The following is a 16509-nucleotide window of genomic DNA, read 5'->3' as shown; positions in this document are numbered from 1 at the left end:
AAACATAACAAAAGAAAGTGGTCATAAACAATAAATTAAACATAAAAAGTACACAACCAAATTGAATAATTTCCACATAAATCATGAAAGATCTAAAATAAATATACACAATATTAATATCAATAGCAGCAGCAAGGCCCCCCCCCCCTCCCGTTGATCACATCCAAATATGTAAAAGCTCCCCATTGGCTTTCAGCTTTTCTCTGACGACTATTGGATGTGAAGATGGCATCAGTTCTCCAGAGAAGGCACCAACTCCCCTTGCAGAGACCTGAAATATCTCTGCAAAGCCATGTAGGCAGTAGGGATCACTTTGAGTTTCTGCTGGATAGTTGTTCATCAGGATACATATCTGCCAAATCATTTCAAGCAATAGACCATGGACATCATGAACCATGACAAAATTGAACTATTATATTACATTCAGTATTATGTTCACTTTCTGCAATCCTATATAATTAGTGCCAAACTAGATGATATGTGAAACACATGGTTTGGGTTTTGCTTATCTTGTTTCTTGTTTCTATTAAATAGCAGCTGCCAGGGGTCCATTCAGGATTGAAATGGCAGTGTTGCAGGGAGGAGGAAGGCTTAACCTTTTCTCAATGCCACAATTCCAATGAAAACCAGCCCTTCAAGGTTGTTGTTGGGCTTTGGTAGGCTGCAGATGCCAATAGTAGCTTCTTTTCCACAGGAAAAGATCACTTCCACTTCAGGAAGTGATCTTGGTGTAACTTGAAATTGATTAAAAACAACAACAACCCACGCTTATACACCATGACCCCAATATTAATTGCACTCCCTTCTTCACTGCTGCTATTTAACATAAGCAAAAACAGTTGAGTGAAATGCAGCCATGTGTTTCTTACATCATCTTGATTGGCCATTAGAAGTCACATTCAGGTGTTCTAGTGAAAGTGCAGAGGTGTAATAGTACTGTTGTAGCAGTCATAACTGCATAGTCTTTCATGAATCTCTCTCATCTGTAGGGATGAGTAGGTTGACTTCAATCTGTGAAGTCTGATATTATTTAATAGAAGTGGTGAAGACATGGTGAGGGTTCTGGTGGAACATCTTCTGAGCAAGTTCCACTGAAATGAATGGTACCCGCAACAGAATGTGGCAGTATATCATAATCCCCTAACAGGAATTATTCTGTTTAGGATTCTAGGCAGCCACAACTTTCTCTTGCATATTTCAGCTTTGTGTATTTCTTTTTCAACTGACACTCAAGATTCTGTGTCTCCTGGTAATAGTTGAGCATGCTGAGTTCTTACTGGGCTGTTTTGGGGAGTGTGACATGAGTTTAGATGTCATCTTTACAATAAATGCATTATCTAGGTTCTCACATTTATTGTTTAACAACACAAATCTATGCATGTCTAGTCAGAAGTAAGTCCCATTCAGTTCAGTGGTAGTTCTATGAGTTCAGTGAGACTTACTCCCAGGTAAGAGTATGTTCCTACAGCCTAAGGGCACAATCCAAACCTCTCTCCTCTGCAGCAATGGCACCACCAAATCCAAAATGAGCAGGATGGAAGGTGGAGGGGGGCAGTGTGATTTGCAGTGAGACTGGCTCAAATCTAACACGTAAACCCAGCCCAGCACAATGGGGTGTTAAGATAGCTTCTCAATCATTTCTTATTCCGAGATAATGAAGAATTTCCAATTTGGGAACACATGCTGTCATGTACCTTTGACTCATTTAAAGGGATCTAATGCATTTGACTCATTTTAAGGGATCTAATATCTGAAGAAGTGTTCATGCACACGAAAGCTCATACCAATAACAAACTTAGTCGGTCTCTAAGGTGCTACTGGAAGGATTTTTTTTTATTTTGTTCAGATTAAGGGTTTTGTTTGTTTTGTTTGAGGGTCTTTGGTTATTTAATCTAGCAGGCTGCACTGCATTGTTTTATTCCCCCACCCTCCTGAGGACAAATTGCAGCATTGAAGAGCAGACTTGAAACTCTGTCATTTACATTCTCTCCACTGTCCATCATGGGCTCCCTCTATTCATACTGATGTGAGATAGCTTGGAAATTTCCACATAGGAACCTTAATTCTGTTGGGATATTTTGCGTAAAGGAGATTCACCCTTGTATAAGTGACTCAAGGGGACAAATCCTGCTTTTAGGTTTGAAATGAACTGCCTTTTTCTCAAATATGTGTTCACACTTACATTTCATTGGTATATGCCATTTCCCCCAGTTGTAATTCCACGAAGCCATTATGCCTTCAAACCTTGGCCCTATTAAGTAGAAGGTGCTATTTAGAATAATCATTTAATTTCTAAATGAGAAGTACAACATAATATCTTACATATATCAGTAACGTTGAGGTTTTTAAGGATGGGAGGAAAGATCCAACATGATGTCAACTTAGTTATTGTGACCAAATAATTGTATTTTTATTATTATTATCAGTACATAGGAGCTTAATAAGTGTATAAGGAATGAAGCATGTTGTGTGACTCGTATCAATGTTGTGATCTGTGGAAACTGTTCACTTTTCTGTACAGTTTCTTTATTTTGTTTAACTGTGTGAAAAAGAAATACTGGGGTCTGGTTTTTTTTCCCCTTCAGAAAGCCTACAGCTTCATAAATCAATATTTCTGTTACGTTTTATCTGAACCCAATAGGGAGTTTTCCAAGGAAAGAGAAAAAGCCAAGGCCAGGGGAGATTTTCAGAAGCTGCGTGAAAAGCAGCAGCTTGAAGAGGATCTCAAAGGCTATTTGGATTGGATTACACAAGCAGAAGATATTGACCCTGAGAATGAAGAGGAAGGTGATGGAGAAGGCAAACGGAATAGTATGTCATGTCTTCTCACTTTATTACTGCTAACAAAAGAATATAGTGTGCTCTAAAAATAGTTTACTGTATGGGAGAGACTGTTGCTCACATAATAGCGTTATACTCAGATGTCTGTAATTCTCCCCTCTCCCCCACCTGCAGATAACTGTTTCTGTTGTAAATGACTACTTTCTTTACCTGCACTCTAACATTATTATGCGGCGGCCAGATTACTGGCTGGGCTTGCCTTTGGAACACATATAAACTGCTGCATTGGTTGTCAGTTTGTTTCCGGGCCCAGTTCAAGGTGCTCAGCTAGTGTTTGCAGCTCCAAATGACTTAGGCCCATATATCAGAGAGAGCTCCTCCTTCCCTACAAACCTTCCCAGGTGTTATGATCAGCAGCTTAGCAGTTCCACATCTGTCAGAAGTTTGCAGGTGGTGGCAGCCCAGAAGAGAGCATCAGTCGTGGTGCACCTGGTTTCTTTGCTATACAAGCTTCAGTGAATGCTGAAGATGCACGTCTTTACCCTGTCTTTGACACCTGATATGGACACGGGTGGCGCTGTGGTTAAAACCTCAGCACCTAGGACTTGCCGATTCTATGGTCGGCGGTTCGAATCCCCGCCACGGGGTGAGCTCCCGTCTTTCGGTCCCAGCTCCTGCCCACCTAGCAGTTCGAAAGCACTCTTAAGTGCAAGTAGATAAATAGGTACCACTTTATAGCAGGAAGGTAAACGGCGTTTCGTGTGCTGCAGATAAATAGGTACCACTTTATAGCGGGAAGGTAAACGGAGTTTCCGTGTGCTGCGCTGGTGCTGGCTCGCCAGAGCAGCTTCGTCACGCTGGCCACGTGACCCGGAGGTGTCTCCGGACAGCGCTGGCCCCCGGCCTCTTAAGTGAGATGGGCGTACAACCCTAGAGTCGGACACGACTGGCCCATACGGGCAGGGGTACCTTTACCTTTTTTTATGTGTGTTTTCAGGATCCACCCTATACGTATGAATGTACTGTTTTAACTGTTTTGAATTCTGAATTTTAAATTGTGGTAACCCGCCCTGGGACCTGCCGGTGAAAAGCGTGTAATCAATGTAATAATAACAATAACAACAGTAATAGATTGCAACCTCAGTTACATTTTGTATTAATTCAAGATGTTATGTTAAAAATGTACATGCACATATATGTATTTGCAGGGTTGGCATGTACAGAACCTGCATCCTTGAGATCTAGCAATGAGTTGCAAGAGCCATTTTCGGCCCTAAAATGTCAGACTGCATTTTATGTTACTTTAAATTTTACTGACGAATGTCAACACTGTAAGATTGTTATTGTTTTATTTTCACAAACTGTCAAAATAAATGGGGGTATATTACAGCAAGCAGTAATTTTCTGAAGAGCAATTTTTCTACATCAAAGTGTTAACTATTAGAGGACCAGGCTATAAATTGCTGACCTGACAGCTAGTTTTGCATAGAATCAAAAATCCTCCTTAACATTTAGGTTTTCTTTAAGCTGCTTAGATAGAAGAGCTGGCTAGCTGGGGAGCCCCTTGGCTTTTCAGTCTTCTTCCTGAAGCCAGAGATAGCTGTAGAACAACCCCCAAATTGCCTATCAACATCTTGTGGATGTAGAGAAAATTGGTCCATCTGGAGATCCATCTCTTGGTGCTTCTAAAAGGGAAACAGCAATTTTAGCCACTTGCTTGGCTAATTTTAGAGTCAATGATATCTGTCTCAGGCAGTGATCCTACTATTATCAACCTCTGCAGAGATGTTCTCTGGCCCTGATCAAGCATCCAGTGTCTTTGTGTGTTACTGGTAATGGTATCTTAAAGCAGCAATCTGTGCCATATCAATCACATCCTGTAATGGAACAGTTAATCTGTTAGTAATATCGCCTTGGAATATATTTCAGAGTAAGCTACTCAGAACATTCTGAATATTGCTACGGAAAATCTTTGAGTAACATAAAATTTAACAAGGAAATCATTAAAGTTGCTGGGCTGCATTATTATTATTTGTGCTCTGTTAAGAAACCTGCCTTTCTCAAAACACAATCTATAGTGCTCTGCCATATCTCTCCTTTTTATTCTCTTGGAAGATTCTGCCACTTAAAATGCCATTGTGTGATACTGTAGTTAGATTACAGAAAATTAATTACTCCCTATCTTACGTGAGAATGACATGCACTTTGTCAACTGATTTCTTAAATGAGTGTAATAAGAGTGATGCTGGTTGGCCTTAGTGATGTGAATTTTTTTTGCACTTCTGCTGCAGCAACATAATTTGTTTTCATTGCTGTAGAATACGATGATGTGGAAACGACCAGTTTTAATACAACAGACCCTTTTAACTTAGCTTTAAAAAGGTAAATGGACCCCTGACAGTTAAGTCCAGTCGCAAACGACTCTGGGGTTGCGGCGCTCATCTCACTTTACAGGTTGAGGGAGCCGGTGTTTGTCCACTTCCGCAGACAGTTTTTCTGAGTCATGTGGCCAGCATGACTAAGCCACTTCTGGCGAAGCCAGAACAGTGCACGGAAACGCCATTTACTTTTTCTGCCAGAGCGGTACCTATTTATCTACTTGCACTGTGTGCTTTCAAACTGCTAGGTTGGCAGGAGCTGGGACCAAACAACGGGAGCTCAGCCTGTTGCGGGGTCTCGAACCGCTGACCTTCAGATCGGCAAGTCCAAGCGGCATGGTTGTTTAAACCACAGTGCCACCCGCATCCCAACTTAGCTTTATGTTACTTCTAATCCACCGTTTTGCAAGGTGCTTTATTGTCTTGCTAGTCTTCGGAGTAACTCTGCAAGTCCATTGTTAATTCCCAGTTTTTTTATTCTGGTTCTGAGATAGAGAGTGTTGGATATGATCAGGGCTGTGTCACCCATGGGGAAACTGGTATCTGCATGTGCAGACCAATCCTACACACACTTACTTGGAAGAAAGTCCCACTGTGTTCAGTGATGCTTCCCCCCTCCCCCCCAGGTTAATGTTCATAGAACTGTAGCCTTAATACTGCATATACAAATCCACCCTGCTCTCCTTTGAAATAGACAACACTGATAGAGTAGAAATACAATTGGTTTTAAAACATTTGCTAAAGTAGCTGGCCTTCCACCTTATTTTTGGTCCCCAGATATTATTGGACAACAACTGTCATCAGTCCTTGGCCATTTTGGCTAATGGTCAAGGAAGATGAGAGTTGTAGTCTTGCAGCATCTGGGGTATCCAAGACCGGGGAGAGCTGCTTGCCAGCCTGGATAGAAAAAACACAAATCTCAGGTATCAGTGCCTTTGACGAATTGTGTGCTAGCATCCATGTGCGATTTATGTTTGTGGGAGTTGACACATTCAACCCAAGCAGGCAAAACAATTAACTTGAGTTGAAAGACAAGCCTGATTTGCAGTTCTGTGAATCAGCCCTTAATCTTTATACCCTACTGTAAAGATACCCTTGTAAAACTATCAGGATGCTAATTACTAATCACTGAATAGAAAGCGGTTTATGATCTGTGCAACTGCCAGCAATGACTCACCTCTGTTCCCTCAGGATTGTGAGCCCTCCCCAGCTTGGCCAAGAATTACTGTAAGGAGTAAATTAATTTAAGCAAGAATGTAGTTACTACGATTACTTCAAAAACTAATCAAAATTCTGCACCAAAGAAAATTGGTTTTAGGAGCACAGGAAGCTGCTTTACCAGACTATTGGTACATCTAGCTCATCCAGACTTCCTTTTGTGCTGCCTTTCTAGACACAGGTCCACACTTTAAAGTCCTGTGTCTGCACACTTTTTTCCTCTTGAAAGCTGAATTGCCATTTGTTCCGATTCAGCTTTAAAGGGCAGGTTTTCATGGGGAAAGCACTGGGACAAAAAAAAGAAAAAGAAAAAGAAAAAGAAGCACTCAGACACAGTGCTTTAAAGTGGGGACCTGTGCCTAGAAAGCACAGTAAATAAGCCCTGGCAGTGCCCTGGATAAGCCCTGGCAGTGCCTCTCCAGCCTTTCAGATACTAGGCATCCCCATTTTTATCTGGTGAATTGAATTCAGGACCTTTTGCACGCATGCTTGACAACTCGGCTACAGCCCTGCAACGTGTATCAATTACAGAAATTGCTTTGGCATATGCGTGCTTTATTTTATATAATTCTGCTTCTGATAGCCATAGGAGAGCTGCCTGTGCAGCTACTCTCCTCCACAAACACACCTTTTAGCTTCCAGATTTCGCCTGGGAAGCTTAAGAGGGAGGAGATGATCGGGTGCTCTTAATGAAATCCAGAAGCCTTGCCACTTCAGTCCTCTCAATTTTACACAGGCCTAGATTTAGGCTGCAGTTGCTGATAGCAAAGCCAATATAGTCCTCCTGTGTCATGTAGCATCTCAACTGGCATTGCACTGAATGTGGATCCTTTATTGTCTTTTGCACTGCTGCTGCTGCCACCTGCTGTTTTATTGACGGGGTTGCATGTGTTTAACATGAAGGGGTTACGTTGGCCGATTTATTAGACGACAAGAAGAAAAGCAGATTTAGATGTTGCCGTGGGTCAAACAAACATGGTAAAAAATGTGTTCTGTTTTGCAGTGGATGTGTTTCAATCTAGGCAATGAGTTTTGAGTGCTGTTGTTTAAATTCTCAAACACCTGGGAGTAAATATATTCCCTAAATTGCATGTGGACACACATCTTGCATGGAAGTGATTTGCTGCTTGAATGCATGCTTCAAAGAGATTGTTGCTGCAGTGCAACAACTGTAAGCTGAAATTTCATTATACTCGTTTAAATTTCCATTGAATAGCTCTCAATCAAGTTAAAGTGTACGATCTAGAAAGGCAAATGAGTCAGATATGAGTACATCACTTTAGTTTCAATGTGATGAAAACCATAAAGTGTTTAAAAGCTCTCAGGATATGATGGCGCATTGACCAAGAACAAGCTTTCTCTTAAAAACAAGGACATCTGGTAGTTCTGCTAATGGCGAAAATGTATGTTTGCGGTGTTGTGCAGTGCCAGCAGAATGAACTGTTTTCTTTCCTCCAAATGCATGGATATATTGGAACTTCTTTCTTTGCTTTGTGGGACAGTCCAGAGGCTTGGTGACTTTTCGTGCAAATCAATTTAAGGACTTTTCTGGATAATGTTTCCTTCCTCAGAATTATCCTTCGCTAGGCCCAAACCAGCGTTGGTAGTGATTAAAATGTGGGTAGCTATGTTGGCAGGGCGGCGTGGGGCATTGAAACATTCACGTTATATTTTTTAAAACCCAGGGAGACACATGCTTCAACATTAGACAGGGGGAGACAATCCCTAGAAATTAATTAGAGGCAGAGAGTAGCCTTTTAATTGTTTACCACCTTTCAAGTGGTTAAGTGGTAGAGTGGAGAAATTCTCACTCTCTGGTGAATTAAAAAATAAAATATAAAATGAAATAAAATAAAATGTGTAATTGCTTGGAATTAGTAGTGATGATGCAGGCGTTATTGAATGGTGCTTGGTGACACTGCCATGCCACACTGAGAAAGGACTGAGAAAGTGTGATAGATAACAGAATCGAAACATTGATGGAAGAAGTCTGAATCCTGTGCAACAAATGACTAACAGCTCAATTTTAGGCATGTTTACTCAAAAGTAAGTTCTCATATGATCTGTGGAGCTTACTCCCAGTTAAGTATGCATCAGATTGCAGCCCAAGATGTATACTGATTGCTTGGAAAGCCATTAAATTAAACAGAGTAGATCATAATGAGAGTTGTTTGACAACAACTCAAAAGAATTGTGGACCCCGCTAACCAGGATTAATGCAACCCTGCTAGCCACATATCTTGGCCTTCATTAGGTTATTTTGCTTGCTACCAGACTGTGACTAAAAAAAGGGAAGGGTTCTCATTTACACCTGGCAGATCACAACATATGGTTGTGAATTAGGCACGGTGTTGTACTCAGGCTGGAGTGAGCCATAGACAGTGTAACAGTGTATGTTCAACCTAGCAGTACTTCAGAACTTTAATGGGGGCAAATATTGTGCAAAACATTGACACCTGAGGAAATTGTTTAATTAGAACAAGTACCAAGATAATAAAAGCTGTCAGAATTGTCCCTGACAAAACTTGTGAAGTTAGTGAAGGCAGAAATGTTCCAGGACTGGAACTGAGTCCTGGTAATTTAAAAGCCAGTCTATTGTTTGTTTGTTTGTTTGTTTGTTTGTTTGTTCTGCTTTAGGTGACAGCCTGTCTTTGTGGACTGGCAAGAAATTGTCTCTCTATTCTGTGTGCTGAGGCAATAATTTCATCTCAGCTGCCATGCGAAGCATTGTCAATTTTCCCTATACCCTTGCTCCTCTGGCCCTGTGCAGACATTCTTAAAGTATGCACAGTCAATGGGTTAGCCCCACCTCTAACCTCCATCTACAGATTGAACCAGTTCACTTGTGAATGCTATATTGCATGGGCTTAATAATCCTTACAACAACATTGTATAATAGATCAGTGCTATTACCCCCAAGCGGTGTGAGAGAGCTGTGCATGGCAGAGGCAAGATTAAGACCAGGAGCTTCCTGGTGCTTGTAGTTAATTCTTTGAGCTGCTACCATACCAACATAAGCATGGGTGAACATGCTGGGTCTTAGAAAAATGTAAACTGTTGTGCTCTGCCTTTTGCACTAAGAAGAGCCCCGCTTTTTGGAAGCCCACAAGCAGGACATGAGCGCAGCAGCCAGCCTCCCCACTCACTATTACGATTGCAACTAAGAAGATCAGTGCCCAAGGCACAGAGATGCTTTTCCATTTGTGCGGTTCTATAAGCTCTTTGTGCTGAGCTTATAGAACAGGGCAGCCCAAGTTTTCATGCCCAGTGGGCAGAACCCAGAGGGGAGGGGGAAGTGAGCCCCAAATATGAGGGGTCCCCCCCCTTGCTCTCACGTTGCCTTCATGAGGCTCTGGCAGGATCCTACAGCTCCCCCACCTTCCCAAAGCTGGGAAAGCACTAACTAGGCTTTGGGAAGGGGAAGGGAGAGCTCTAGGACCCTGGCAGAGCTCTTATGCATCATTCCCAAAACCGACTGCTTTATCTCTTTTACCCTGCTTTGGGAAGGGAGGGCTTGGTGGGGCAGTAAGTGTTGCTGAGGGTCACCCAAAAAGGCACTGCGAGCCCTCAGACCGTGCATTGCACCATCCTGGTTTAGAAGGTACACGAAAGCTCAATGGAACCTTTCAAGCTAAACTTTTTTATACTTAACTATTCTAACCCTACGCAATCTGGCCACAAAAGCACCTTAGAAGTTGCGAGGGAAGTAACTTCGCTTGCTGTAACCCATTTATATCCAAACTGGATTTGGGGTCATCCTTTTCAGCGCAGGCTAAACAATGGGATTGCGCAGAAGAAAAAGAGTAAACTATCATAGGCCAGCTAACTAAAGTGAACATTTTCACACTTCTTTCTGCTCCCCCCGCAAGCTTTTAAATAAATACCTGAGAAATGCACAGCTTTTCTGTGCAACACACACAAAGCAAAGTGTAGCTGGCTTTGCTGAGCTAAAATTCTAATTATATCTTCTATCTTACCAACAGCAAGCATGCAAGCGAGTGAAACTGAGTCTGTGAATACGGAAAATGTTGGTGGAGAAGGGGAGGGCCCAGCATGCTGTGGAGCTTTGTGGTGAGTACAAATCAGCATGGTAGGAATGTCAATGGTTTTATTTCTAGCAATTCCTGAGCAAAGGAACAGTTTTCTTCATCTAAGTTTTTTTTTGTGTGTGTGTGTGTACACACACACGCACACACACACCATTAGTGCTGTTAATTTATTAACTGAAAACTCTGAGGAAGATTGTCTTTGAACAAAAATGGAGTTCTCTGAGATGTGGATGATTAAAATGATGTACATTTCTTGAATCACTCATTGAAGCTTATTTAAGTTGGTAGTCCTTTACTGCTTATTTTATAAGTCATAAATCTGTAGTGAGTGTTCAGCTGCTAGAAATTGCACAGGGTATGGATGCTATTATCATGTGTTGTTACCTAACAATTCAGACATTGTTTTCTGATAGTCCCCGTTCGCTTGATAAGTACATTCAAACCATGATTTGTACCAGTGTGATGTAGTGGCTAGATTTAGACCTTGGAAACCTGAGTTCAAACTCTTGCTCAACCCTTTCAAGCTCAGTGTATGGTATTGGGCAATCATTTTCTTCCAGCCTACATTGCAGGGTTGTTGGGGGGTGGGGAATCTGCTGTAAGTGCCATGGAGGAGTGGTGAGATAAAAGCAGGTAACCACGGTTTTTTGATCGTGAAATTTTGATTATAATCTGTTTCTGAACCACTTTGACATTGGTTTCTTAATAGTATCATTACTGATAAGCTTTGGTAAAAGATCAATTCAAAAAGACAATGTTTCCTATGTATGTAAAATATGCAAGCTTTTATTGCGCTGATCCTTCAAAAGCAGTAAAAAGGTGCCATTATTTTGCAATTTACACCAATAGAACATTCTGTATCAAGCAGACATGCAAGATTGAAATAATTTTAAGTGCTTTTAATTTCCAACATAGCTTTCAAGGGAAAAGGAGTTGTGTAAATAATTGTTACGTATTTTCTTTAAAAATATGTTTTCCTTTTCTTTTAGTCAAATTATCTCAAAATCCAAGTTCAGGTCAGTATTCTTCTCTCTCTTTTCAATCACTTTCCCCTTAACTGTTTCCTGTTAATCTACACATATTATGGTTGAATATGACTGAATCTTTTTTTAAAAATGGGTTAGTGAATGCACAAAAAAATTATACAGCATCATATGCAGTCTAACATTTAGCCACAAAAACTTGAGCAGGTAATTAAACAAATAAACAATAATGGCTTAAAGAACACAAAGAGCTGCCATATACCGAGTCCATTGGTCCATTAATCAAGCTCAGTATTGTCTGTATTATTATTATTATTATTATTATTATTATTATTATTATTATAGCTTTCCAGAAATTCAGGCATGTTTTTCCCAGCCCTATGTGGAGATACTGGTGATTGAACCTGTGACCTTTGAATTCGAAGTGGGTACTCTACCACTTCCCATTTACATGATTGGTCCTATAGAAATGGGATAGTTTTTAAAATTCAGCATATGGAGCACAAGAGAGCAGGTCCCTGCTCTGAGGAGCTTCCAATTTAAAGTTGACAAAAGGAAACAGCAGAGGAAGGGAATGCAAATGGAGGGTGGGGGGGAGTAACAAGAAAAGAATATGCAGCTGTTTTAGTTTCCCGTGCTGAGGTTTGGATACATGATAAGTAATGAAACAATCTTAACCTTATCGTGCGGTACTCTGCTTTTGTGCAGCTTTTAATTGCTTTTTTTAGCCACCTCAGTTGCTTTATATGAGGAAGGCAGAGTCTATTACAGTGGTACCTCGGGTTACATACGCTTCAGCTTACAGACTCCGCTAACCCAGAAATATTACCTCAGGTTAAGAACTTTGCTTCAGGATGAGAACAGAAATCGGGCTCCAGTGGCGCGACAGCAGCAGGAGGCCCCATTAGCTAAAGTGGTGCTTCAGGTTAAGAACAGTTTCAGGTTAAGAATGGACCTCTGGAACGAATTAAGTACTTAACCCGAGGTACCACTGTACAGTGGAACCTCGGGTTACGTTACCCTTGGGTAACGTAAACTTCGGGTTGCGAAAGCGGCAAACCCGAAAGTGTTTCGCTGCATGCGCAGAAGTGGTCTCTTCATTTGTGAAAACTTTGGGATACGGCCGTACCTCCGGAACGGATCCCGTTCGCAACCGGAGGTACCACTGTATTGTTACTATTAATGATAATTATGCATCTGATGTGGCTTCTTCCTCCGTCTCAAATCTACTATCCTTTAGATCAATGTGAACTCTTCCACCCCTCCACTTACCATTCCACTGACTTTTTCAGTGTTCCTGAAATGTGTTTCATGAATGGGCAGAATAGATTCTCCCCCAACCCAATACAAAATATTGTATTTTGATGACTAAATCTTCTAGTCAAGCTTCAGAGTTCACTCTGTTCTTTCAACTTGCATACAGTTGACTTGGCTGAAATAATTTTTTGTGTGGTAATTTTTGTACGGTTTTTGGATATATATGGTTAAAATCTATTTGGGCAGATAATTTTTATCACAGTAGGGAAAAAATGTTGTTGTTATTAATTTTCTATACTACCCTTCATCCGAGGATCACAGGATGGTTTACAATATGAAAACAGAAAACTACATTCCATAGTAGCAAGCAAAAACAATACCCACTACCCACAACACAGTTTAAAAGGCCATAGATTGTTCAACTAGCTGAAGGCCTGGAAGAAGAGGAATGTTTTGCCTGGCGCCTACAGATGTGTAATGAAAGTGCCAGATCAGTCTCCCTGGGGAGAACATTCCACAAGCCACTGCAGAAAAGGCCCATTCTGGTGTTGCCACCTTCCAGAGCTCTCTTGGAGGAGGCACATGAAGAAGGGCCTCAGCTGATGATCACAGGGTCCAAGTCAGTTCATATGAGGAGAGGCAGTACTTGAAGTATTTTATGCCATATTCCAAGGATGCTGCTTTGTAATGTGTCAGAATCACAACAAAAATATTTTTATTTCTTTTGAAATTCACCCATACAATATTAATGTCCTTTTTCTTTAAAACAATTAAAAAAAAATCAGTCATATTCTCAATATGGTATCTTGCTTTGTTTCTTAACTTTGCCTTTGTTCACACTAAAAACTAAGAATACAAATGCAAGTAGCTTGTATTCTTCTCTAAAGTTTCTTACCTTTTAAGAAAGCTTTCCGCAAAAAATCTCAAGGTTGTTGTTTCCTTATCTGCTTCTCTTTCTATAATTTAAATCTCTTAATCTTGGACTTAAAACTCTTAAAAACTATACTGCATTCATTGGATTTTGGATTTCTCCTGGTAGGAATCTTCGAAATGGTTTTTTTCCTTCCCTAGACTCAGCAGTGAAGAAAATGACAATAACTATGGTTATATATACAATGGTGGCTAGATGTATTTAAAGATCTATAGCTCAGGATTTCCAAAGCCATAAGAGGAATTCTATATTTTCCCACTCACAGAAAATCTGCTGTCAGGGCTGAAATATGCCCCAGTCCATGTGTGCTTACTGCACCTTCACTTCCTTCTTTAATATGGAGCTCTAGATGTTTTTGCTTATGGCCACACAACTTCATGCATTTGATAGACTTCAGTCTACCTAAATACCTGTTGTTACACCTGTTGGTTTTATTCAGTTTCATAACTTAATGGGGTATATTAACCTTGCATGAGTAGTTGTTCTTGTACACGGTGGTATTTTTTGGGGTGAATAAAAGCCAAAGTAAACTGCAAAGTGTTCCACAATTGTAAATGGTAGTTCCTGCAAAAAGGTGATTTTATGAAAGTAGACAGGTTTGCAAGGATGTGCAAGCTTAAGCATAAGGAATGCTTTTTGCAATACAGTGGTACCTCGGGTTACAAACACCTCGGGTTACAAACACTTTGGGTTACAGACTCTGCTAACGCGGAAGTAGTACCTCGGATTAAGAACTTTACCTCAGAATGGGAACAGAATTCACGTGACGGTGGCACGGTGGCAGCGGCAGGCCGCATTAGCTAAAGTGGTACCTCAGGTTAAGAATAGTTTCAGGTTAAGAACGGACCTCCGAAACGAATTACCGCATTTTTCACCCCTTAGGACGCACCGGCCCATAAGGCGCACCTAGTTTTTTGGGGGGGAAATAAAGGGGGAAATTTTTTTTTCCCAGGCACGGAGCTGGGGCGGGGGAAGCCCGAGCTTCCCCGGACCCCAGCCCCCAGAACAGGCAGCTCTCCACAGCCGTGGGAGCCCAGCGCCAGGCTCCCACCGCTTGCGGAGAGCTGCACGAAGCTTGAAGCCTGGCCATCGCTCTCGGACTCTCCAGGCTTCGGCATGCAGGCAACTCTCCGCAAGCCGTGGGAGCCCAGCGCTAGGCTCCCACCGCTTGCGGAGAGCTGCGCGAAGCCTGGAGAGTCCGAGAGCGCTGGCGAAGTTGCACGCAGCTTCGCCATTGCTCTTGGAGCTTGCGGGGCTGGGGGCAGGGGAAGCCAGAGCTTCCCCCCGACCTCAGCCCCCAGAACGGCTCCCAGAGCGATGGCGAAGTTGCGCGCAGCTTCGCCATTGCTCTCGGAGCTTGCCGAGCTGAGGGGATAGCTTCCTGAAGCCTGGAGAGCGAGAGGGGTCGGTGCGCACCGACCCCTCGTGCTCTCCAGGCTTCAGCGAAAGCCTGCATTCGCCCCATAGGACGCACACACATTTCCCCTTCATTTTTGGAGGGGGAAAACTGCGTCCTATAGGGCGAAAAATACGGTAAGTTCGTAACCAGAGGTACCACTTGCAGTGTTGAAGCTGCCACCATCATCCTGCCGCCATCCTAGAGGGATAGGGGCTGGTGTGAATTACATGGAAACCTTGGTTCTTCTAACCCCTCTTCCTCACTGGCAAATTCTAATAGGCTCTGTGGTCCCAGCATATACCTTCTTCATCCTAGTCAGCTTTAGCACTTCCTCTGAAGACTGGTATAGTTGATTACCAAAGATCTGGAGTGGCCATGATATTGTGATATGAATAATGTATTTGTGATCTTTCCTCACCATCAGACGTGAATACAACATACATTCTCATTCAAGGCGTAGCTGTGACAGTTTATGTTCATTTGACTCCCAAAGATTAGCAGCACACCATAGTCCTTGAAGGTTTTTAATTTGCTCCTGAGTCTTGTTTTTATTTGCTCTTGAGTCAAATGTAGCATATTTCCAAAATATTTTAAATGTATTGGAAACCTCATGAAATGCCAGTTTTTATGAGACAGGGGACTAAGAGGTAGAATGTGGCAGCCGCAGATAAAGATGAAAAAGCTTTGTCATTAATGGCAACAATATGAGAGCAGCAAATCCTGACTCCATTTCATCTTCACATTTCTTCCTTTTTTTAAATCAAGTATAAATAGTATCCTTGACTTTGCCCCTAATTTTAACCTGAAACTAATTTTAAACTAATCCTGATTTGCATAATCTTTATTCAGACATGATTTTTTCCCTGTCTGATCCAGAGATCTCTATGTGAAGCAGTGGAATGTATACCAATTGCTGCTTGTTAGACTCTTAAAACATATAATTGTTGATACCCCCTCTTGAGGAGGTGGGAAAGGGGCATGAGATTCATTTTCCTGTTCCTAAACTATATGATTGGTGCTGCCACAATCGATGGTAACAACCTTGTCTGTTCATTGCTGCAGAATCCACTGCCACAGCAGATGGGTGTAATGCTTGCTTATGTAGACTGCTATTGAAGACTGTTCAGAAACTTCTGTTGACTAAGAACGTTTGTCAGAAGGTTTATTGGATCAGACAGAATGGATCTGGATCCAACTCTGATACTGTAACCTGTAGCGGCTGCTTATTTGTTTCTGAGATTAGTTCAAAGTGATGGTTCTCACTTTTAAAGCCTTAAACACCCTGGGACCAAAGTGTGTTAAGAATTGTCTACAGCTGTCACATCTACCGGGTCCTTGAGATAAATCTACTGGGTGTCTGCTGTATCCCCCAACTAACTGAGTTATGGCGCATGGGCACAAGAGCAGGGTTCTTTCTGTGGTTTGGTTGCACCAAGACAGTCAACCATGATGTCTTTACCTAGAAAAAATTTCCTCAAGCCTAATTTTTGTGGTTTTATTCTGTTTTATATTT

At 41.7% G+C, this 16509-nt stretch overlaps 1 protein-coding gene across 35 annotated transcripts in view; it reads left to right on the top strand.

Moving 5' to 3' along the window:
• Positions 1–16509, top strand: part of CACNA1D (calcium voltage-gated channel subunit alpha1 D) — a 195465-nt gene that overhangs the window by 92240 nt on the left and 86716 nt on the right. For 34 of the 35 annotated variants that reach the window (XM_083602889.1, XM_083602883.1, XM_083602887.1 and 31 more), the window contains 3 exons: positions 2642–2811; positions 10361–10448; positions 11416–11442. In XM_083602889.1, coding sequence (XP_083459015.1) covers positions 2642–2811; positions 10361–10448; positions 11416–11442 — 285 coding nt within the window. The remainder of the gene's footprint in view (positions 1–2641; positions 2812–10360; positions 10449–11415; positions 11443–16509) is intronic. The other variant, XM_083602877.1, reaches the window with a different exon arrangement.

This window comes from Podarcis filfolensis, assembly GCF_964270895.1.
Source record: "Podarcis filfolensis genome assembly, chromosome: 2".
In the NCBI taxonomy this organism is placed as follows: Eukaryota; Metazoa; Chordata; class Lepidosauria; order Squamata; family Lacertidae; genus Podarcis; species Podarcis filfolensis.
The sequence above is the reverse complement of the archived record's forward strand: the minus strand, read 5'-3'. Positions and strand labels throughout refer to the sequence as shown.